The sequence below is a fragment of the Ursus americanus genome, chromosome 21, assembly GCF_024610735.1.
Source record: "Ursus americanus isolate L20-20 chromosome 21, mUrsAme1.1.p, whole genome shotgun sequence".
NCBI classification, from domain to species: Eukaryota; Metazoa; Chordata; class Mammalia; order Carnivora; family Ursidae; genus Ursus; species Ursus americanus.
The window spans coordinates 44423005-44447582 of NC_142147.1; the positions used below are offsets into that span (position 1 = coordinate 44423005).

A 24578-nucleotide genomic window follows, 5' to 3' on the forward strand; every position below is an offset into this window, starting at 1 on the left:
TCTGAGTTGTCCACAGAAAGGTGATAGTTGAATCTGTGGGAGGTGATTATCAGGTGATAGGATACAAGTATAGGGGAAGGAAAGGGCTAAAGATAGTTTTATCAGGGAAGGGTCAAACATTTAAGCGTAGAATGAGTGAAAGCAATACGTGGGGGCAAGGGGGAAGGGATACGAGCTTCCTCTCTACTCCAGGGTTTCCCACAGCTTCTCAGGCTGGGCTTATCTTCCAGGAGGCTCTGCCTGGTTTCTCCCCTCCTCTCCCTCTGTTCCCCAGAACTATTCATACAAAGCCTCATTCTTGGCCGAGGCAATAGTATGCATATTTCGTGTACATATTTCAGGAGTTTCTGAAAATAATGGTTGGTCTTTACAAAAGAGAAGTTGAGCTCCCTTGGCATCTGACATTCCCCTGTTCTTCTCAGGTCAGGATAGTGAGTTAACCTTAGGTAACTAGCCTGTTACCTTGTTCACGAAATATGAGTTCCTCAAAGGCCTAGGTGGGTGCTGTAGAAGGGCTAGGAATGGGTAAGAAGGCTAATACGACGCCCTTACTTATCCAGAGATGTTGGCATTAAAGGGTGTACCTTTTGCCCAACTTTTCTAGGCAGTGGAAGGGAATTTACAGGAGGCTGCAACATTCTTAGGAACAAGCAAGAGCTCTAAAGCCAGACTGTCTGGCCTTGAAAATCTCAGCCTAGCTGTGTGTAATCTTAGACAAGTGACTTAACCTTTTCTGTGTCTCAGTTTCTCCATTTGTAAAATGAGGATAATATTGCGTGTGTGTGTATCTGTAGATGTGTGTGTAATACATGTGTATCCCACGTATATGTGTGAAATATAGCATATATGTTATTTTTAGAATCAAATGAACTCATCCACAGAAAGCTGTTAGCATAGGGTCTAGCATATGACACGATAGGTGGTATAGGAAGATATGCTAAGCATCATGGTAGGTATTTTTATATACGTTGTTTCATTTCATTCTTATAACAAGCTTCACTGAGGTAGAAACTGAGTTACTTGCCTAAGGTCAACACAGCAAGTAAGTATCAGCAGGAGAGTCCAGGTTTCAGCCACATCTGACTCCACAGCCTGGCTTCTGAATGAGGAGAGCTGACCTGCAGAGGCATCTCCTATCTGTGGGCCACTTCTTGCTATCCGGAGCCAAGGAAGGGAGCCTAGTGAACAGTTTTCCTAGAACCTCTTAGCCAATTTTGGCTTCATTTCCCACCCTCCAGGGTTGGTAGATGCTTCCAGAGAAGGTTACTTGGTCCCTTAGAGACCAAATATGGCAGCGGTAATATTGGACTGTTTGAAAGGCTTTTGCCATAGGGGTTCCCCTCTAGTGTCTTGCCTCAAATGAGGGAGTAGTTTTTGGTCACACAAAGACAGGACCAGATCAGTGATGAATTCTGTTTTTGTATGGGAGCAGTCAAGGCTCTTCCAACTTTAAGTGATAGAAACACAACTTAAGGGGCGCCTGGGTGGCACAGCGGTTAAGCGTCTGCCTTCGGCTCAGGGCGTGATCCCGGCGTTACGGGATCGAGCCCCACATCAGGCTCTTCCACTATGAGCCTGCTTCTTCCTCTCCCACTCCCCCTGCTTGTGTTCCCTCTCTCGCTGGCTGTCTCTATCTCTGTCAAATAAATAAATAAAATCTTAAAAAAAAAAAAAAAAAAGAAACACAACTTAAACTGTCCTTATCCCAAAAGGAATGTATTGGTTATATAACTGAAAAGTCTGGTGTGAGGCGGCTTCAGGCTACCTGGATTTGATCCAGGTCTTCAAATGTGAACAGGTCTCCCTCTTTGTCCCCTTATCTCTTGATTCTGCTTTCATCTGTGTTAGCTTCATTTTGAGATAGGCTCTCAGTGTGAGGTAGCAGAAGTGGCAGCCAGTAACATCAGGAGATGTTGTATAATCTGAGCAACTGTAATGGAGAACTTATTTTCCCCAGTAGTTTCAGGAGGAATGCAGTGAGGACTTTCCTTGGCTAGTAGATTTTCTATGTCTACTCCTGGAGCCAAGGCAGACAGTTAATTCTCCAAAGGTACCAGAAGATGGGAATAGATGTTTGGCAGGCAGATTCACCAGAATCCATCACAGTGAAGTGCCTTGTAATAGTCAGTGCTGATGCCTCTTTCCTGGCCCATCATACCAACCCAGCCCTTCCCTTCTCATTGCTGCCAAGCACCCAGGACAGGAGGTAGCTGGGGACCTCTGGCCCTTCGGTGGAAGGCCATACAGTCCTCCTCTCCAGTCACTCTGTCCAGACCAGCATCCTTCTTCTGCACTAAAGTGACTATTTCTCTAGGGCCCCCAGTGTTTACTGAGGATTGTCAGAGCCGTTGTTGGGCATTAGATTCTCTCTGCCAATCATGTTCCCGAGTAGCTGGGTGGCTTGAAGGTATAAACCAGAGAGGCCTGAGGGAAGGATAGTTAGCGGACTTCTGGTCTTTTCCCAGTTTGTGTCCATCTATTCCAAGGACTGCAGGCCACAGGCTTTGTTTGTTCCTTATAGTGGCTCATTGTTGCTGTTCTAATGTGAATTTGTTTCCAATATTTAAAAATAGGGGAATTTTATTTAAAAATCCCGATTTCTGGTTCCTCTTTAAAAAACAAAAACAAAAAACCTCAAATCTAACAATACCGGACCCACATTCCCCTATGGCAGCAGTTGGTTAGAGCTAAAATAAGTGACTTCTCCCTTTAGACAGGGTATGTGCTTTCTAGCTCACCATAGTCCTCACCAGCCTGCTTCATTCAAAACCTGGCCTTATTATTAAGTGTCATGTTTGAGACACTGTACCCTGCTCTGTCCCACAGCTTTGCTTATTTGGGGGAAGAAGCTGGTCAGCAGCTTATTTGGGGGGCACAGTGCTGTTGCTTAGGAAAAGTAACAACCCAGTAAAAGTTTATGGGAAAGAGAGTGCACAACTTTGGTCTGTTTGTGGATTTGGTCATCTTTTTGCCGTAAATGCTGTTGGCATATCAAACCTCTCGTCACAAATGTTCCCTCTGAAATAGTAACATGTCCTTCTATCTTATGAGTTGCCACCCAGTGAAGGAATCCCTCCCACTCCCAAGGGATGTTCATCTAGCCTCCGACTTGACCACTTCCAGCAGCCAGGGAGCTTATTACCTCCTCACATGGCAGGCAGTTTCTTTCTTGGACAGATATATTATTTTAAAATTCTTCCTTATGTTGAGGCAGCTGCTGTCTCCTTGGGGCTGAAAGCCACAAAATGCTGGAGCTGGAAAGGGAAACTGATTTTTTCAGGCATGTGAACTACCACTCATCCATCCTGCATGCAGAGCAACCATTGATAATCCATCACAGTGTTCTTTCTCACTGAGCCAGAAAGTAGAATGCAACCTTAAAACTTCTTCAAATAAAATTCTTTAAAAATTACAAAAGTAGTATGTGTTTACTTACAGCTAGTGAAATGCACAAAGTTACATGAAAAGAGTTAATAATTCCTTCTTCTCTCCAAGATAACCAATGTGAACAGCCCAGGGTGTGTCCTTATACACATTTCTTTATACACATGCCTATGTAGATGTTATAAGATATATAAGGGTTTTTGTATGGCTTTTTATTTTCTTTTTATAAAAATGACATCGTATTGTATATATTACTGTGGAGCTCATGATCATCCCTGCAGGTTGGTGGTTAAAGATCAAACACTATATATAGTTCTGGGGTTTTTTTGTATTCTGCTATCAGGATCAAGCATCTTTTTAATAGCTACACAATATCGCATCATGTGAGGTGTGTCCCCAGTTTATTAATCATTGCCCTTCGATGGGTATTCGTATTGCTTCGTTTCTTCAGAATCCTTCTCACCACAGTGCTCCACGCAGCCACTACCAGTCGTTTGGAGTTAGCCTGTGAGGTAAAACCCATTTGTCGTGTCTGATCCAGTCTGGCTCCTTATCTTACACATTGCAGAGAAGGCGAGCAGACTAGCTTAAAGATCAGAGTGAGTCAGTGTCTGGGGCAAGACTAGAACTGAATTTTCTTGACTCTCAACATTTTCGGTGTCACCTCTCACTTCCAGCCATTTTCCCTGGTTCTCCTCTGGAGTAAAAGAACAAATCTAATTGCTCTTCTGTGTGCTATCCCTTCAGATATCCGAAGTCAGTTATGTCATTCCTTCTGAGTCTTCTCTTCCCCTGGGGGAATTTCCTCAGTGCCTTCAAATTTTTCTCTTAGAATGAGGTTTCTAAATCTGTTTGCCATTCTGTGGACCATTCCTTCTATCGTCTTCTCGCCCCGAGGCTGTAGAAATCTCAAGTGTGGTTTCCATGCTTACCTTCTTATTCATTCTTTCAACAAATACATATTGAGCACCATCTATGTGCCAGTCACTGTTCTGGGCACTGGGTAACTATGTGGTGGAAAGAGAAACAACAAAAATAAGATGATACCTGAGGATGTCAAATTATATAGAAGAAATAGGGTTAGTGTGACAGACTCCTTAGTATGGTCAGGGAAGCTCTCTCTGAGGAAGTGACATTGAGCTGAGACCTGAGTGACAAGAAGGGGCCAGCCATAAGTAAGTCTGGGTGAAGATAATTCCAGTGAATAAGAAAACGTGGTACAAGATGAGGTTGGAGAGGTCACAGGAGTCTTGCAGGGCCCTGTAGGCCAAGATATGTTCAGGTTTAGTTTAGGTTTCATTTAAGTGCAGTGGGAAGTCATTGGAGGATTTAAGCCAGGAGGCAACATTTGATTTCCTTTTTAAAAAGATTTCCGGGGACACTTGGCTGGCTCAGTCAGAAGAGTGTATAGGGGCGCCTGGGTAGCGCAGTCGTTAAGCGTCTGCCTTCGGCTCAGGGCGTGATCCCGGCGTTATGGGATCGAGCCCCACATCGGGCTCCTCCGCTGGGAGCCTGCTTCTTCCTCTCCCACTCCCCCTGCTGTGTTCCCTCTCTCACTGGCTGTCTCTCTGTCACATAAATAAATAAAATCTTTAAAAAAAAAAAAAAAGAAGAGTGTATATATCTCGATCTCAAGGTCATGAGTTCAAGCCCCACATTGAATGTAGAGATTAATAAAAAAAAAAAAAAACTTAAAAAAAAAAGATATCTAGGAGGTCTGTTTAACGTGGAACAAGGGTTTATTTTCACCTACACTTTTCCTTATATCCAAAGGGATTGACATCTGGGCCAGTTTGCTCTCTTCAGGTGTCCCACAGAGGATCTGCCAGGTGAGTCACAGCCATCCTCATATGTACCTTATAGCCCTCTTCAGCAGGAGCATGGAAGTTCAGGGAGATGGTAGTAGCTCCCTAAGACCTGAGCCCAACAGGTTCAGTGGGTCTTTGTGTGGAGTTCTCAATCCTTTGGCAGCCAGAAGGAGATGGAGCCAAATGTGGTTTGGGGATAGAGCCAAGGCTCTGGTTGCGAGAGAGGGAAATGTGAGTGAAGACCTGGAGCTTGAGACCCTTAGAAAAAGGCTTCAGAGTAGTGTTCAGAAATCAGTCAACTGAAGAATAGGCCTGTTGTCTGCCCAGTTAACACAGCTCCTGTGTAGTTCCTGTCTAAGAGAGGAATTTGGACACTTTCTTGCTTGGGAGTTTTTTTTTACTTTGGATATGACCCTTCTCAGGTTGGCATCCTTTGTGTTCTTAGGAGTTGGATGACAGTCTGGCATTTTCGGGACCCAAGGGGACTTCCCAACCCAGGGGGCTTGGGTCAGGAGTAGCCTTCAGGGGAATAAAGAAGAGGTCTGGGGGAGACTTACCAGAGCGGAGACGAGTGGGATCTTAGCGATCGGAACTGCACCTTTTCCAGAGGGGCAGAGCTGGGTTGAAGGAGGTGAGATCCCTCAGCCTGTTGGAAATCTTTGAAAAAGCCTTTGTCCATGCCCCTACCTGTGGGCACTGAGGCAGTTACTGATCAGTTAGCTGTCTGCATACTCAAGATATCCACTGGGATCACCACCCCATTATCCACTCACATCTTAGCTTTGTGAGTCTTAGATTAAAATAATATAAACACCATGGAGTCCTCTTAGCAGGTGAGCAGTCACTCTTTCCCACTCTCAGAAGAGGTGGCCAGAGACCAGCAAGGTCAAGGCATGTGCTGGGAGTCATGTGTCACCTGGGACCAGGTCTCCCTTAATTCAGATCTTTCCCTATAGTGTGCAGCCTCTCTATTTCCCATTTCTGGAAAATCCTACCAACTTACTCTGCTTCCTTTGGTCCTATGACAGCCAGGCCTGCTGGGCAACATCATCTCCTTAGTCTCTCTGAAATCAATCAAGCCTTTTCTCTGAATTTGGAGTTTGGAGGGAAAATTGGTTTAGTATCTGGTAATTGGCTTCATCTTTCTGCGCCGGGACTCAGCAGAGCAGATACCCTGAGAGAGGAAGGCATGAAGCCTCCTTACCCTCTCAACCCCCACTAACCACGCCAGTTCCAGCCCTTTCATTCTGTCTGACCCCCTTGCTTCCTTTTCTAGGAGCCTGGAGAGGTGTGGCTGGACCAAGACCTCCCCCGATGTGAGCAGGTTTCCTCCTCCCCCCACTGCCCGTTGCCACCACGCCAGGGAACGTCCTCAAGCCCTGGCCCTCAGGGGAGAAGTAACAGGAGCCCCGAGCCGAGACCATGTGACGGCGCTGGCCCTTGCCACCGCCGTCCCCCCCACCCTGGCCCTAGGCCCGGCACCATGATGTTCCGAGACCAGGTGGGCATCCTCGCTGGCTGGTTCAAGGGCTGGAATGAGTGTGAGCAGACGGTGGCCCTGCTGTCACTTCTGAAGCGGGTCACTCGCACCCAGGCCCGCTTCCTGCAGCTCTGTCTGGAGCACTCACTGGCGGACTGCAATGATATCCACCTGCTGGAGTCGGAGGCCAACAGTGCTGGTGAGTCTCCACCCCTAGAGACAAGCACAGTGAAAGGGAGACCTGGAACAAGAGCAGGTGTCAGGGCTGATGGGCCCCACCCCCACAATGATGCTGAGAAATGTGGGTTCTGAGCTTGTTGGTGTGTGGGGAGTCCCTGACCTCCCAAGTTATCATCATAGATCTCCTGGGGCTTTGTTGCCAGATGTCCTCAGATGTGGAATGAGGGATTACTAGGAAGGGCAGTGCGAACTGGAAACAACCCATAACAGGAAAAGTTACATAGGGTGGCCTGTCTAGGCGACAGAGGAAGAGACTAAAGTCATTACCTGTGAAAGGGGGTTGGAAGCTGAGCAAATAATTCATTTCTCAAGCTCCGGGACACCAGAGCTAAGAAGGAATTTTAGAATTCTTCTAAAATTTACGAGTCATCTGAAACAATTCTTTACTCCCAAAGGTAAGTTGGACTTAAGGCATAAACAGCTTTAAGAGAGTTTTGAGTTTAGATATAGTCCTATCTGTTCCCGAAGCACTCAGTAGAGAGGTACTCTGTGTCCCATGAGATTGGCATTGGGATGGCTGAGCCAGGCTTCTCTAGAACTTTCTGTCCCAAGAGTCCTGGTCGTAGACAAGAGTCAGGACAGAGAACCCTCTCGGGACACTGCTGAAGCTATTCTGGCCTCTAGGCCTCCACAGGGCTAGGGAGCTGTTGACCTCAGCGACGGGTGAGAGAGAGATGGCGGTTAGAGAAGAGGGCAAGTCGTGCTAGGGGCTCTGAGTCGGCGCATCCAAACCCTTCCCACCTTCTTCCCCATGATAATAGTTCACGTTGAGCCCTTACAACAAACCAAGTACTGGCTTTACTTGTATACTAACTTCAAAAGCAGTCTTCTTTGGTGGCTCTAGAGTCAGACTGTCTGGGTTTATTTTATTTTATTTTATTTTTAAGATTTTATTTATTTGTCAGAGAGAGAGAGCACAAGCAGGGGGAGCTACAGGCAGAAGGAGAAGCAGGCTGCCCACTGAGCAAGGAGCCTGATGCAGGACTTGATCCCAGGACCCTGGGATCATGACCTGAGCCAAAGGCAGATGCTTAGCTGCCTGAGCCACCCAGGCGTCCCCAGACTGTCTGGGTTTAAATCCCAGTTTGTCATTTGCTATATAACGAAGTAACTTAATATTTCTGTGCCTTGGTTTCTTCTTCTTTAAAATCAAGACAGTAACTATGCTTACCTTCTGGGGTTGTTGTGAGCTCTGAGAACAATACCTGGCATGTAGTAAACACTCAAATGTACATTGTTTTTATTGTCAGTAACTCATTTAGTCCTCAACAATCCCATGAAATAGGTACTGTTACTATCTCCATTTTATTGGTGAGGAAATCCACATGGGCTGCTAAGATTTGGGACTGGGGAGCCACAGAGTTGCCTGGCTTCCCTCATCTCCCCAGGCCCATCCGCCTTTGTCACAGTCACCTTTATTTTTCTGAATTTTTATGTACAAGTCACAGAAGCACCACGGTTATGGGGTGAGGTGGCTCCTCAGGCCAGGAGTCACACTGGCTTAGATCCCTCACTGGAGGACAGTAAGAGCAAGAACCTAGCAAGGCTGCAGCCGGCTCAGAGCTCAGCAGCTTCACACCCCACCCTCCCTACCCACCATGGAAGTCTCCTCTTTAGCATCGGAGGCAGGAGCTCTTGGTTACGATATGATATGGCTCTGCACCCAGAGTCGGGCTCCTTTGGGGCAGGCCGTTGTCTTACGCAGCTTTGGCACACATCCCTCCCACCCCGTCCTGAGCGGGCAGTTGCAGGAGCACTGGGTGCCAATCTTGGCTGTTTATCAGAACCATCAGTGGTATTTATTCTATTTTTCTTAGAGCATGTTTAATGTTTGTGTTTGTTTTCAAAACTTGTAAAATCAAACCGTATGAAGGTAAAAAGTGAGGTCTCCTCCCTTCCATACTTCCACGTTCCCAGTTGGTATATGTTTTGTGAGATATTCTGTGCATGTGTGAGTACACACATTCTCTCCCTTCAGCTTCTTCATTGTTTGATCATTTTAATACATAGAGCAGAATACTGTGCATATTAACTGATTTTATTTAACGGTATAACTTGAAGATTTCATATTCAGGAGATAAATATATATCCTTCATTGTTAATGGCTACATAATAGCAAGAATAGGTAGAACAGGTAACATTTGTGGAGCCCTACCTGGGTATCAAGCAATACTTTATTACTCATTTAAGCCTCTCAATAGCTCTGTAGGTCTTACTGTTCCTTCATTTTATAGATGAGGAGGCTAAGGTCTGGAGAGGTTTAGGGACTTGCCCTGGGTCATACAACTGACTGGTCAGAGGTGGAACTGGAATTTGACTTCAGAGCTCTTGCTCTTGACCGGTAGTCTCTACCATATGGTATATTTGGTCTTGCTCTTACAAACAGTGTAGCAATGAGTAACCTTTAAGCATCTCAAGGATAAATTCCTAGAATTCTGTGGAACTGCTAATTCGAAGTGATGTGCATTTAAAATAGTCCCTAGGGGCACCCGGGTGGCTCAGTTGGTTAAGCCTCTGACTCTTCCGACTCTTGATTTCAACTCAGGTCATGATCTCAGGGTCATGGGATCTAGCTCCACCTCAGGCTCCATGCTCAGTGCGGAGTCTGCTTGTCCCCTCTGCTTCACCCCCCCCCCCCGCTTGTGTGCTCACTCACATGTGCTCGCTTGCTCTCAAATAAATAAATCTTAAAAAAAATTTAAATGTATAAATAAATAAAATATTCCCTTTTACCAGGTTGCCTTGAAAGACATGGTACACTTTATACCAAGAACCAAGGCCCATCCCAGATGGTTTGCATTGGGATTTGGGGGGTAATGCCTAGCCAGGGTTGAGAATTGATGAGGAATGAATTTACTGGTGAATGAAAATATAAATCAAGGTCTTCAGCCATAGTCCTATGTCAGATGGTGAGAATATAACAAGCTGGTACTTGGATGGAGAGGTAGGGAAAACTTAGAATGAGAGAAGAGAAGGAGGGCTATGGTGTATATTAGAGTTGGTAGGAATCCTGCCAGGATTAGAGCAGAGCATGACTGGAGAGAAGTGATCACAGAGATAAGTTCTATAGAACCTTGAGTGCCTCTTTCTTAATAGACATGGGGGCTCCAAGACTAAGGAGGCCTGTGTCTCCTGTCTTTGTCCCACCCTCAATTAGAACAGCCCCCTTGCCTTATTTGTGAAGGAAGGAACTACTTCCTGGGCCTAGAGGCCTGCCTTATGGGAGGAACTATGCGCCCTCTGCCTTTTTCTCTTCCCGTGTTCATTATGGCCTTCCCATTCCCTTGTGTTTCCCAAACTTGCATCATCATCCACCTCACCTGGTGGGGGGTAATGACTGTTAAAATCCAGCCCCTCCCCCCAAGCCAGGCCCACCAAATCAGAATCCTGAGGGGATCGGCCAGGGAGCACATACCCAGCTTCTGCTGACCAGGCAGTTTGAGGGATGATGCCCTGCTGGATGAATCATTTGTCATGGGACTTGAGAATAGGAATCGGGACATCCAGGAGTTCTAGATCCATCTCTGCCACTAACACCTCTCGTGTGTTGGCCTAGCTCCACCCCTCTTGAGCCTGAGGATCTGTATCTGAACACAGAGGGTTGTTGTAGATAAAGTGCCTCTTGGGCTCTGAAATAACGCACCAAAGAAGGTAGAGCCACAGCCAACCATATTACTTCCTTTGTTTGGGAGCCCAGCATGTTTTTCTAAAAGAATAGTTCTTAATATTTTAGGAGATAGACTGTTCAGCGAATCTGTTCCCTGCCCCCACCCACCACCACCAAGATGCACACTTACCCCACAGATCAAATCACGAATTTAGTTGGTGCACCAGTCCCCAGGGAAGAGCTGCCTCTTACAGGGTCTGAAACTCTTCAGCTTTTTAGATCCCTTCAGACCAGGGTGGCTGAACAGTGGGGTAGATCCTCTGCCATTTTTTGGGTTTGTACTCTGTGTCTCAGCCACCCAACCCTGCTCCTCCTTTAAGTTCTCCCAAGGAGACCTGGGTTTACGTTTGGGTTTGGGTCAGAGCTACCCACCTGCCCGTCTCCTCAAAAAGGGCAGGGAATGCAGAGGGCTTAATCTAGGCAAGTGCGTCCCAACCCTGGCCTCATACCAGAATCACTCAAGGACTTTATAAAAATAATCCGAGGGGGCTCCTGGGTGGCTCAGTCGTTAAGTGTCCGCCTTCGGCTCAGGTGGATCGAGCCCCGCATCGGGCTCCCTGCTCATCGGGGAGCTTGCTTCTCCCTCTCCCTCTTCCTGCTATTCTTCCTGCTGTGCTCTATCTCTCTCTGTCAAATAAATAAAATCTTAAAAAAGTAATAATAATAATAATAATTTGAGGCTGGGTCCTATGCCCAGCAAGTCTGATATTTTTTAAGCTCTCTAGTTGGCTCTTGTATGCATCCAGTGGAGAACCACTTGTCTTGATACTGGCGATGATTCTGGGTGGGCCCAGGAAGGTGGTGAGGGTATGCAGCCTACTGGGAGTGGGGAGTTAGGGCTGTGGAAGGGGGATCTGGTCTGGGTTTTTCCTTCCTCTCAAGCAGCTGGGAGGGTTTAGGGAAGTCCCCCAGCCCAGGCAGCCAGTGTTCGTTTCATGGAAGCAGAATCTGAAACAATACCCAGGAAGAGAAAAGCAGTAGTACCCTAAGGGTCTCTGGAACAGGGAAGGACAGGTCCCAGCTTTCCTCTTGCTGTCATCCCTGTTCCTTTTCCCAGTGCTGTTTTCCCTGCCTGTTTGGAGCCATAACAGTAATCCTGGCCCTCTCTTTCCCCCTGATGCTGACTTGGACCAAAAGGGTAGATCCAGGGAAGCTGAAATCCCCTTCCCTCCCTGGTCCTTCAGCTTCCTGGGCCACATTTCCTGCATTTCTTTCCTCCTCCTGTCTTCTGAGTCAGAGTCCCTGTATCCAGCAGATTTAAACTCCTCCCTCTCTGGCTCACTGAATCTGGGTGGGGAAACTGAGGTCAGGAGGGGGCCGAGGCTGAATGAGTCACCAGAGCTCAGCTCTCATGCCTCCACCCTCCCCTTTCAGGCTCTACTGACACAGTTCATCAAACAAAAATGTGAGCCCCCTGGCCCTCCCCCATGTTTGTGCGAGCTGGGGTGAGGTAGAGAAGGGCGTGCTTGCAGCCAAACCCCAGCCCCTGTGACGAGTGCCTGAGGCTGCCACGATTGTTGCAACAGCCCAGCACATAAAAATGGATTTGCTCTTATGGTAGTCTCCAAGATATATTTGGCTCCTATGATTTGCCAGGACCCAGGGTCATGACCTACTTAGCTCTGGTCACCTGGCCAAGGAGGGTACTCATGCACAGTCTTCTCTGGTCCTCTCCATGCCTGCAGAATCCAGGTTTGCAGCTTGGTGAGAAGCAGCCATTGGCATCATGGCATTCCCCAGCCCCCTCCCCCATCCTCCCACCTCCAGAATTTCATCATTGCTTATTGTGTCTCTAGCTCAAAGGAACCAGCAACATGTCTGTTTTTGGTAAATAACTGCATGAAATTCCCCACCCTTGTCGGGAATCTTAAGGGAGCATCCCAAATGTGCCCTCCTATGTTAATTGCTCCCCACAGCCCCAAAACAGCGTGGGCTCTAAATCTTCAACCAGGAGCAATGACAATAATAGTTAAAATGCATGGAGTACTTAACACATGTCAGGTGTTTCGCACAATTTTCTCATTGAATCTGTGATGTAGGGTTTTTACTACCCCTGCTGTACAGAAGAGGAGACCAGGCTCAGAGAAGTTAAAGGACTGGCCCACAATTATGTTGACCTAGGTCTTAGAAGCAGAGGTAGATTTTTAATCCAGGCAAGTCTGCCTGTTGAACCTGTGTTCTTACCCAGTATACTCTGCTAGGACATGAGACAGGGTCACCTGAGGTCAGGGTATCCTCGAGAGGGCACATGATACACACATAGACACCACTGCCTTCCAGGAGACCATCTGGGTTCAATTGTGCAGGTATTCATTAGGCCCCTGCTATGCCTCAACTCTGGGCCAGACTTTTCTGATCTGAGCAGGAAACGAAGTTTCATCCCCACCCGTCATCTGCAGCCCCAGCTGGGCTCACCCCAAGGGGCCTGAGACTGCGCAAATTCCTTGGACCAGTTCCAGTGCTCACTGATGCTTCCCAGTCATGGGAGGCCCGCCCTCCCCACCGCACTGCTGCACAGACACATGAACACACATTTCCCCAGGGTCAGCCTCCAGTCGTCCAAAGCCACTCTCTCCTTTCTCCGTAGTAGAACAAGGTCCTTCATTGAGCCCAACCCTTGGGGCTGTTTTGTCATGTCCCCTGGCAGTACCAGAAGAGAGGCTGTGTCCCGTAGCCCTGGGGTCCTGGCAGTATTCTGGGGTGGGGGAGGGACTAGACAAGGCTTCTCTCTGTCCCAGATGCCTCTGGCTACCCTGTAAGGCCTAAACAACAGCAATTGAGAACATCAGGATAAGGCTGGAAGGGTTAGGCTGACTGCTGGAGAAGGGAGGAAAAACACCAATCACTGAGTCACATACTAAGTGCTTACTGTGGGCAGACTCTGTCAGGTGCTTTACATGCATTGTCGCCCTAAATCCTCTCAGTAGCCCTGTAATCCCCCTTTTCCAGAGGAGGAAGCACATTGCCCAGGCAATTGTATAACACAGCCAGGATGCAAGTCTTTGACTTTCTGTCCTTAATCTTCATCACTGTATTTCTTCTTCCTTCTCATCAAGAGCAAAAAATTCAGGGATTAAGTCAGGAAAATGGAGTACCAGGGTATTCGTTCCGATGTGATCAAGTGCCAGATGGAGGTAGGAGGGTGGGAAAGGTGAAGGCTTCCTGAAATCAGAAAGGCCTGTCCCACCTTGGAAACATCCTTAGGTATGAAGATGACCTAAGAATCAGCCTTGGAGTCATGGGGAGCTGGTTCAAGAGAAGACTGGAGGAGATGAGGTTTCCTAGCCTGAGTGGCAGGTTCTGCATGAGATCTGGAAAGCTAGGGATGGCGAGCGGGTGGAGAACAAGAGACTTGGCATTGGAGAACTAGAACGGTGTTACAGGTAAAAGTTCCTCCCAGTTCTGGAGGCTGACAGACCTGGGTTCAGATCTTGGCTCTGTCACTTTGGGGAAGTGATTCCACCTCCTGAAATCTTATAGATGAGGATGTTAAAAGAGGGTTGAGGTGAGGTTCTTAGCATAGTGTCTGGCGTATAGTAAATGCTCAATAAATGCTACCCGTGATTACTATTATTGTGTAGTATTAATGTTCTGTTTTGGCCAGTACTATGGGCATAACAGAAATTGATGACTGCATAAATGGATGAACCCCTGGGTACTCAAACAGGGGTTCTCTAGGAAGCTTAGAGCAGAGAGTCCCAGGCCAAGAGAATGTGTAGTTATATGGCCAGGAGTTGGGAGTTGTGTGTGATTCATTTTCTTAGAGCTACAGATTTAAGCAGAATTGGAAATTTATGTGAATTCCTAGACCATAGATTTCCACACAGGTCATTAAGAGAAAGAGAGGCGTGAGGGGGTGTTTCTCAAGTTCTTATGCAAGGCTCCCTGTGCAGAGGAGACCAATGGTCCTTGGAATCCTAAGCCTTTAGGAAGTTGGGTTGAGACACTGTCAGATACAGAGGGATCTAGATCGGGGCTCACTTGAAATCCAGATGCTTAGAATTCTGAGGCTCTCCTTATGTAATATATGCCCATTCCCAGCCTCTCCATTTCCAGGACCAGGAGTGGGCATGTGGCTTTAGAATCTCTGGAGGTATTTGAAAAGAAGGAGTCACAGTAAGATATAATAACCGTGATGTTAGATAGGGTGGCTAAGATTTGCTGAGGACTTAACTTTGTGCTCTGCTTTGTGCTGTGGTCTCATTTAATTCATAGTAGCTGTACCAGGTAGGAATGATTCGGACCCCCACTTGACAGAGAAAGTAAAGCTCAGTGAAGTTACCACATTTGCCCAGAGTAACATGGTCAGTAAGTGGGAGAGGAGGGACATAAGCCACATCTCTGCCTGTTCTTTTTCATCACTCACCCCTCAAGGGTCTTAGTTCTGTCAGGTTAGAGCCAGCTCCTTTACCCCTTCCTAGGACCTTACCAATAGCCCAGTAGCTCATCTCTCAGAACACCCATGTTAGGTATTTGCAAATTGTCACCCTGGCTACAGGTCTGAGCTCAGTTGCCCAAGAGAGAGGACATAGTTGCCTCTAGTCCTTGATGATTATATCTTTTCTCAAGTATTTGTATTCTTTGTCCCTTTCCTTTGCCCTGTCAGCATTTCCTCCCATTCTCTACCCATTGAGCTACCTACAGAAGTGGTAACAAGGTTTTCAAGGAGGACAGTTAGACCTGTAACAGTTCCTTCCCAAGGCCTCCTTTATGTGGCCAGGCTGTGGCCTTATTCCTGGGGAGTGCCCTTCTGGGTCAAGAGGGGAAACCTGGCTCATCTCCACAGACAGACTTAGGCTGTCACACTGTGGGATGGGAAGAAGACGTCACCAAATCACTATGGCATGGAGCAGGCAGGGGCGCTTCCCAGAAGAGGGCAGGTTTAGGCAGTCCAGAATTTGGGTGCTTAGGTGGCTCAGTTGGTTAAGTGTCTGTCTTCGGCTAAAGTCATGATCCCAGGGTCCTGGAATTGAGTCCCACAGCCTGCTTCTCCCTCTCCCTCTGCCTGCCACTCCCCCTGCTTGTGCTCACTCACTCTCTCTCTGCCAAATAAATAAAAAAAGAGGAAGGAAGATTGTTGCAGGCTTCAGCCGTAGATCTCAGTTTGAGTGTGGAAACTTGAATGAATGTGGTATGGCAAGAGCCCCATAGAAGGTGGGGATATCCCGCATCTTTATCTGGAGGACTAGGGGTGGGAAGTGCTCTAAAAATGAAGGTGCTGTTGGCTAGGAGTTGTGGAACTTGAGTCTGTTGGTTGCCATTGTGAGCTCTTTGTCAGGAACATGACATCTTGGTGTGCTTTTAGGAAGAGAAATCCATCTTGGTGAATGGGGCCTATTGGAGGGGGAAATCTGGAGGCAAAGAGACCAGTTAAAAAAAACAGCAAGCAGGGGCCCCTGGGTGGCTCAGTCAGCCTCCCACTCAGGTCATGATCCCAGAGTCCTGGGATTGAGCCCCTTGTCAGGCTCCCTGCTCAGCGGGGACTCTGCTTCTCCCTCTCTCCCCCTGCTCCTTCTCTCTCTTGTTCGCTCTTTCAAATAAACAAATCTTTAAAATAATAAACAGCAAGCGTTAGTAAATATATTCTTTCTATATGCGTGGCCACTTTCTATTCTTTATTAGTTCAGTGGATCTTAGAACAACACTGTTAATTGGGTATTGTAATTATCTCCAAAACTTTTCAGGTGAGGAAATCACTGCTCAGTGAGGTTCAAGGTGACTTGCCCAGGGTCTAGCTAGTAAGTTGGAAAGTCCAGAATGTCTGATTCCAGAGCCCAAACTGTTAAACATCATATTCCACTGTCATTCCCTGTCAGGAAGGAGGCTCTTTTGAAAGGCGAAAGGGGGTGTGGGTAGAGGCCGTGAAGATAAGAAACAGGGATACAGCAAGAAGGGCAGGCCTGGGGACAGCAGGAGGAGCTCAGATTCCAGAGTAGCAAGTTTGGCTGATGGGGAGCCACAGCAGGTGTTGGAGAGTAGGAGTGATGGAACCAGGAAAAATTACTCTGGCAATAGGGTGAGTGCATTGGGTCTCACTGATAATGAAGGACAAGCTCAGACATCATGCAGGGGAAAAGGAGAGGAGATTGGAGCTGAGGGAGCAGACTGTAGGTAGCACTCCTGGGTTTATAGGGAGTCCTGCACCCTGGCTCCCCTGACATTCCCTTTTCTCCCCTTTGCAGCCATCGTCAGCCAGTGGCAGCAGGAGTCCAAAGAGAAGGTGGTATCTCTCCTGCTGTCTCACCTGCCCCTTCTTCAGCCAGGCAACACGGAGGCCAAGTCGGAGTACATGAGGCTGCTGCAGAAAGTGCTGGCCTACTCGATCGAGAGCAATGCCTTCATCGAGGAGAGCCGCCAGCTGCTCTCTTACGCCCTCATCCACCCAGCCACCACACTGGAGGACCGCAATGCGCTGGCCCTCTGGCTGAGCCACCTGGAAGAGCGGCTGGCTAGCGGCTTCCGCACCCGTCCTGAGCCCACCTACCACTCACGCCAAGGCTCAGATGAGTGGGGGGGCCCTGCAGAGCTGGGCCCTGGGGAGGCAGGGCCAGGCTGGCAGGACAAGCCACCCCGGGAAAATGGACACGTGCCCTTCCACCCATCCAGCTCAGTGCCGCCAGCCATCAACAGTATTGGGAGCAACGCAAATGCAGGTGAGGGAGTGGGGGTCCCAGGAGGCCATGCCTACTTGAAAAAGGCCAAACTGGGCTCTCTCTTCATTCGCTCTTTGGCCTTGGGCAAATCACATTATCTCTCTGGACCTCAGCTTTAGGAGGCAGTGCAGAGGTTGTGAACTGCATTCTGAGAGCTGTTAGCTGAACTACGGACATGGTTTGTTGAGCCCAAACTCAGTGAATCTTTGGTTTTGTCTTGCTATGTTTTAAAATAAATTCGGGAACATAAAAAATTGGGAATTTTCCCCTAAAAATCCAGATTTCAGTTTCTCTTCAAAAGTTTAAAAAAAATCTGACAACTCAAGTCCTGTGATCCTCTAGCAACAATAAGATGGGGCTGAATATTGTGTGTTCCGCCCCTGCACATGTGCCACAGTTGGCCTGTGCCCCCACCACCTTCCTTTGGGCATGTCTGATACCTGCCAGGCCTCTGAAAGCATTGAGTTACTGGCCGTAATCTAAGGTCCCTTCCAGCTTAGATATTGTAGATTTGTGTGTATGGCTTCAGCTAACAGCATTGTTTCTGAGAAATCTGTGTTTGTAAGCTTGTTTATGTAAGATGTAATTCACACTGTAAGATACTAGTAATAGTAGGTAATGTTGTTGAGTGTTGACTGTGCTTTAAGCGCTTTTCTGACATGATCTCATTTAATCCTTTATCCTGAGCCCCATTCTAGAGCCCCATTCTAGAGATGACAATGAGACTCAAAGAAGTGAAGTCATGTATTCAAGGTTTTACACAGAACAAGTAGTAGAACAGTCCAAAGTTCAGACCTAGGCAGTCTGACACCAGAATCTGCCTCTGGTGACTATGCTATTGTCCAGCTAAGTGGTCTGGAAAGGGCTGTGTTGGTAAACTCCCCAAGAGGCTGGGGTGAGCAGGAGGAGCTGGTATTCTAGTGAGTTTTTGAAATGTTAGTTGAAATGAACAGGGTAAGGGGAAATGGCATTTCCAAGACTTGGTGAGTTACTATTACCTGACTCCGGGTGTGAGAGGTTTCCAAGATTTAACCTCAGCATGGCTGGTCCTCTTTGGCTGGCTGGTAGTGGTTGAAGCAAGCCAAGAGAGAGTGGCAGTGAAATGTTATCCATGCCAGCAGATGGGGCGAACCTGGGTCCCCTGGTGGCACCTGGTACACATCCTTGATGCCCTGAGCTTGCTCTTCTCCCAGTTTCATATGGATGTCCTGGCCACCTGCCTCCCTTCCAGGTGCTGGTAAGAATCAGGGAAAATAGAGGGATAGGAGAGCATTTCTGGCACCTCTAGCAACCCCCAAAGTGTGTTAGACCTTGTTTTATAGTCTCAGAGCATCACAATTTCTGGGTCCAAATTGGGAAAATACATTAATAAAGATAATTCTAGCTAAGATTATTGAGCATTCAGTCTTTTTCAAAAGGTGTTCTGAGAACACATATATGAATTCTTTGGCTGAGTCACAGAAAAGTCACCTGCCCCAGGTGGTGTAGCCAGAATTTAAATCCAGGCAGTCTGGCTCCACAGCTCATACTTTTAACTACTGTGCTACATTGCCTCTACGTAAAAGTGACCCTCCCATAGATGCTCAGACCTCATCAAGGGGAGGGGTTACGCATGCAGGGTGCCCATCCATTTCTTCCTCCCCGCAATGGGGACAGCAGCTATTAAAGGACTAACTAAGCTGGAACAACGTCAGATAGAGGGGTTGAACCAGAAGAGAGAAAGGAATTGGGCATTCCAGGTAGAGGATACAGCATGAAATGAAGGCACGGGAGTGGCAAATTGGAGTATGCAGACAGGTCTGGCTGGGATGGAGAGATGCAAGGATTTAAATGAGTAATAGCAGTAGCAGACATTCATGTTTACTGTGTGCCTGCCTCTGTGCCAAGGACATTACTTGGAAATGGAGGCAGAGGGGGCAAAGTGACTTGCCCAGGATCATAAAGTTAATAGGTGGCAGTGCCAGAATTTTAGTGCAGGTCTGTCTTGACTCTCAGATCTCAGTATATTAGGGCCACATTCTGGGGGGCCTTGAATGTTAGGGTGAAGCTTTTCAATTTCAGGCAGTTGCAGGAAACAGGAAACCATTAAAATATTTTTGAGTGGGGAGCAAGGATTGGCCTGTAAGGGCAGGCAGGGTGGGTTAGGGGTGCTGCCAAGGACAGACCAGGGTTTCTTGGAGAGTGTGAGGCCCTGGATCTCCAGCCGGCATTCCTGTTTTTATAGCTCTCATACTGTGGCCAGCCTCCACCCCAGTGCCTGGCCAAGCAGGGCTCCTCAGGAACTGCACGATCATTCCAATCAGGATAATTTCCTGCCCTCTCAGCCTTGCCTGCCTCCTCCTTGGCTGAGAAGGGAAGAGGAGGAGGCCATAGGCACCAAGACAGGCAAAAGAAAAAAAAAAAAAAAGGCCTATACCGAGTCCCATAGGGCCCAAAAGGTGTCATTTTCTGGGAATCCAGACACTTGGAAGAAGCCGTGGGACAAGGACCCCAGAGGTCCCAGGAGAGGTGGAGGCTGGCCTGAGGCAGTAGATCAGTGTACTGCCCTGTCCTTCAGGTGACTTCCTGACTAGGAGCATAGATACTGTCACAGATGAAGGAAGGTGGTTTGGGGCCTGTACCAGGCTGGTTGTCCTTCCTGAGTTGAGTTTCAGTGGAGCACTGGCAGGAATCCCAGCCTTTCCATCAGAAACAAGGCGAGGGTTCTTCCGTTGCTGCCTCTCAACTCCCTCTGGCAACTGGGGCAAAGTGCTTCTGTTCCCTCAGCCTTGATGTTCTCACTTACTCAGAGTGAGGCTTTTTGGCCTTGTGTCCTTGTCTTTTTATTTGGCTTTGGGTACTTTTGAATTCCCTGTGTCAAGCTCAGAGGCACCCTTAGCACCCTTCAGACAGACCGTGGGTGCCCTCCTTTTGGCTTTTATGAAACCGAAGGCTCTTGTGTATCATGCCCTGCACCTGATCCTGGCGATGCAGAAATGATTGAGCGGAGTTGCTATTCCTGCAACTGCTTGAAATTGAAAAGCTTCACACTGTCCTTCAAGATATGTGGCCCTCATATACATGAGCCCAGAGTCCAGTGCAAGAGGCGGGCTGGTGATGGAGGCAGTAAATGCTAGGCTTGAGGCAGTAACACAGGGCCCCAGGGAGTGCAGAGGAAGGAGTCACAGAAGAGCTAAGGAGCGAAGGCTGAGATTGAGGAGTGAAGGCTGAGATAGCTGGCAGGGAAGGGTGGAAGAGCCATGAGCTAGGCAGAGGGAGTAAGTTTCCATGTCTGGAAGCTCATGGGAACCTGCCCTGTCCTGAGGATGGTTAAAATCAGGTTGGAGCCCTTTTCCTACCTCAGGAATGGGATGGATAGAGAGTATGAAACATCTTGTAGAAGACGACCTGGATCCACCCTAAGTCACTGGGCCTCATGGGTAGCTGATTTTAGCTCTGTGCGGGAAAAATCTTTGGGAGGTGGTGAGGTCCGATGACAGGGATGTTGAGGAAGCAGTTTATATATTTCATTCATTCATTTACTTTACAAATACTAATGAAGCATCTCCTCCGGGCCAGGTCCCACTATAATTACTGAGGATACAGTGATCTTTAAAACAGGACAAGTCCCTGCTGTCACAGATCTTGTATGGTAGCAGGGGTGTGCAGTTAATAAGCCTGTAAACAAATGACTAGGTAAAATCACTCCAGGTTGTGGTAGGTGCTGTAAGGAAGTTAAGTAAGAGTCATATGATAGAGTAACCAAGATGGGTGGAAGGCAGCTACTCAGGGAAGGCCTTGGAAGAGATGATGATTGCTGGAGATGAGACTTGAGGGAGCCAGCTACAAAGATCAGGAAGACGAGAAGAAAGAGCAAGTGCAGAAGTCCTGAGGTTGGACAGCGTGAGTGTTCAGGAACAAATGAGGGTGGGTGGGGAAGAAAAGCTAAAAAGGCTTGAACTGAAAGGTGAGTTGGGGGAGGCGAGAGGTCAGAGATGAGCAGGGCCCAGGTCCCACAGGGCCTTGTAGGCGTGTGGAAAAGTTTGAATTTTATACTCGGTGTAAAGGGAAGTCATAGGTGGGATTTAAAGCAGGGACAAACTTGGTCAGATTTGCATTTTTAGAAGGATCAGCGTGGCTTCTGTGAGGTGAATGGACTGTAGGAGGCAAGAATGAAGGCAAGAAAACAGTAAAGAGGCTGTAGCAGTAATTCCAACAAGGGATGCCAGTTACAGACCAGAGTGCTGGAAGAGAAAGTGGGGAGATTCAGAGTTGTGGCTGAGAGCTTGCTAATGGGTTGGGTGTGGGGAATGAGGGAACGAGCAATATCATGTAGGTACTTCCCTTCAAACATCAGGGTCCCCTCCTGTTGTTGGATTCTGGGGCTGAGCCGCCATCCATGGCACCAACCAGGGGGCATGATCTCCTGTGGTCAGATCTCCAAACCTGACCTCTTGCCTCTCCCCCTCTGGCCAGGTCTCCCCTGCCAAATTCACCCCAGCCCGCTGAAACGCTCCATGTCGCTCATCCCCACGAGCCCCCAGGCCCCTGGTGAGTGGCCGAGTCCAGAGGAGCTTGGGGCCCGGGCTGCTTTCACCACGCCCGACCACGCACCCCTCTCGCCCCAGAGCAGCGTGGCCTCCTCTGGCAGTGAGCAGACGGAGGAGCAGGGCTCCAGCCGGAACACTTTCCAGGAGGACGGCAGTGGCATGAAAGGTATGACGGGAGGGTAGCACTAGGACCCTCTGAAGAGAGGCTTCTGCATAGCTTAGAAGACAGGAGGGAGCCGTGGTAGCTTCCACCTTCCTGTCTCATCACCCTGTACCCTACCCTAGGCAGGGACAGGTCTGAGGGGAGGAGTGAATCCCTGTCCTTAGGGCTCACGACTGAGCAGAGACATCCCTCTAGGCCCCGGTCTGATAGGGGAGAAACCCCTGCCCTCAGACACCCCAGCCTGACAAGGAAGCCAGGACACAGCGGTAGCTGATGGAACAGAAGTTCCAGGAAGACTTTTAGGGACACCAGTGAGGTCATCCTAGTACATATCCAATCAAACAGCTCGGAAGGGTCAGATGTCCTGATACCAGGGAAGGCCACTTAGAAGGGTGTAACTGGGCAGGAGAAGTGGCTTATGGGGACACCTGGGTGGCTCAGTTAAGCGGCTGCCTTTGCCTCAGGTCATTATCCCAGGGTCATGGGGTCGAGCCCCACATCAGGCTGAGCAGGGAGCCAGCTTCTCCCTCTGCCTGCTGCTCCCCCTGCTTGTGCTCTTCTGTCAAAGAAATAAATAAAATCTTTTAAAAAAAAATGTGGCTTATGGACCTTTGCCTTTCCCCTACTCTTCTCAGTTTTCTGCAGTTTTAATGTTACCTCTGGCTATGTTGTGTACACATATTCCCTCTTCCCCCCTTTAAGGTGGAGTTCCATGGGGCTCAGGAGAAGGTGGTCTGATGCTTGGGGCCTCAGGGTCGACCAAGGATGGAACATTAAAAACTGCAGAAAACTGCTCCCTCCCCACAACCCTTCCTCTGCCCTGGTCACAAGGGCCAGAGTCTTGACTTTGTGCTCTCCTTTTCCACAGATGTGCCCTCATGGCTCAAAAGCCTCCGCTTGCACAAGTATGCGGCCCTCTTCTCACAGATGAGCTACGAGGAGATGATGACACTGACTGAGCAGCATCTGGAGTCTCAGGTGAAGCCAAGGGGACCATCAGGGAGGTGTTGGGGGCAGCACCATTTTGACATTACCCTTGCGGCCCAAGCCTCTCGTGTCTCTTCAGGCCTTGTTGGGGCACCCCAAGTACCTCAGCCTCACATGCCAGCTTCCTATCCCCTTCTGCCCCTACCACAGAATGTCACCAAAGGTGCCCGCCACAAGATAGCCCTGAGCATCCAGAAGCTGCGCGAGAGGCAGAGCGTCCTCAAGTCCCTGGAGAAGGTAAGGACCTGGTATCCCCATCTCCAAGGCCAGCGGACTGCCCAGTGGCTCTGGGTGGCCTCCCCTGGGGGCTTCCCCAGCTCTCAGGTCTGACCTCCAGAGGCCCCAGCCCTGGGGAGGCCAAGAGCAAGTCGGATCACAGGGTTCACCTGCCTATGGCTGAGAGGCTCCCCTCCCTTTCTGTCCTGGTCTGTGTCTCCAGGCTTTGTCGCTGTTAACTCAGTCCCTGCTGACCCCTTTCACTTTCCCATTTCTGACTAGTGTTTCTGATGGAGCAGAATGTCTCCCTGTGTGCATGATCTCTTTCCATTCGGTTGTTTGTCATTCACTAACTCCCCTTCCATATCTGCCTTGATTTGCATTCCTTTTCCCCTTTCCCTGCCACTTGCTTTCTGGTTCCACCCTTGGTGGGACCCTGAGGCTCCAGCATCAGATCACCTTCTCCTGAGCCCCATGGAACTCCACTTTGAAGGGGGGAGGAGGGAATACGTGTATACAAATGTGCGCGCCTATGTGTGTATATGTGAGCTTATATTGTCCTTACGTGCCTTCTCTAAGTGCTAGGACTCAGGGTTCCACCAGCCCTCTCTAAACTCTGTCTGACTCCACTTGTGTAGTCATTCTGTGTAGCTGTGGGGGTCAGCATGTGACCCTGGATGTATCCTCCCTACTTAGGATGTGCTGGAAGGCGGGAATCTGCGCAACGCTCTGCAGGAGCTGCAGCAGATAATCATCACGCCCATCAAGGCCTACAGCGTCCTCCAGGCCACTGTGGCTGCTGCTGCTGCCACCACCCCTACTGCCAAGGATGGGAGCCGGGGGGAGCCACCATTGCCAGGTGCTGAGCCTCCCCTGGCTCACCCCGGCACAGACAAGGGCACTGAGGCCAAGGACCCTCCAGCTGCAGAGAGCTACCCTCCTCCACCAGCTCCGGCTCCCACTGATGGCAGTGAGCCAGCCCCGGCTCCCGTCGCCGACGGAGACATCCCCAGCCAGTTTACACGGGTGATGGGCAAAGGTGAGACCATGCGAGACCCAGCAAGAAGTTCTGGGACAGGGAGCCAAGTGAACCCAGTCATCAGGGATCAAATCCAAGTTAAATGATGGGAGCAGAGCTTTTTAAAGTACCCTGGGGACTAGCTCACTTCAGAGAGGGCTGAGACTGAGAGTAGCAAAGCCCTGCCCTCAGGTATGTCCAGGTTGATTGTAGGAGACAACCCTGACTTACCCGCACAGTGTCTCAGCCTGAGCAGAAGGTGGAACAATGTGTCAGTGGAAATTGTGTACAGTATGAGGAAAATCCATTGGTTCTTTATGGGACTAAAGTCTACAGAACGGGTATGGTGAAACTCACAGTGGGCTTGGCCTTTCCTAAGGCAGCACGGAATAGCCGACTTTACACTTGGGTCCATATCCTTTTAGCTGTGTGA

The 24578-nt window shown here is 48.8% G+C and overlaps 1 protein-coding gene across 2 annotated transcripts in view; it reads left to right on the top strand.

Moving 5' to 3' along the window:
- The window catches only part of SAMD4B (sterile alpha motif domain containing 4B), a 37637-nt gene that overhangs the window by 6659 nt on the left and 6400 nt on the right, over nucleotides 1-24578 (top strand). The window contains exons 2-8 of one of the 2 annotated variants that reach the window (XM_045785603.2): nucleotides 5158-5213; nucleotides 6469-6871; nucleotides 16762-17232; nucleotides 21688-21927; nucleotides 22793-22902; nucleotides 23062-23148; nucleotides 23824-24166. In XM_045785603.2, the coding sequence (XP_045641559.1) occupies nucleotides 6676-6871; nucleotides 16762-17232; nucleotides 21688-21927; nucleotides 22793-22902; nucleotides 23062-23148; nucleotides 23824-24166 (1447 nt within the window). In that variant the 5' untranslated portion in view covers nucleotides 5158-5213; nucleotides 6469-6675. The remainder of the gene's footprint in view (nucleotides 1-5157; nucleotides 5214-6468; nucleotides 6872-16761; nucleotides 17233-21687; nucleotides 21928-22792; nucleotides 22903-23061; nucleotides 23149-23823; nucleotides 24167-24578) is intronic. The other variant, XM_045785607.2, reaches the window with a different exon arrangement.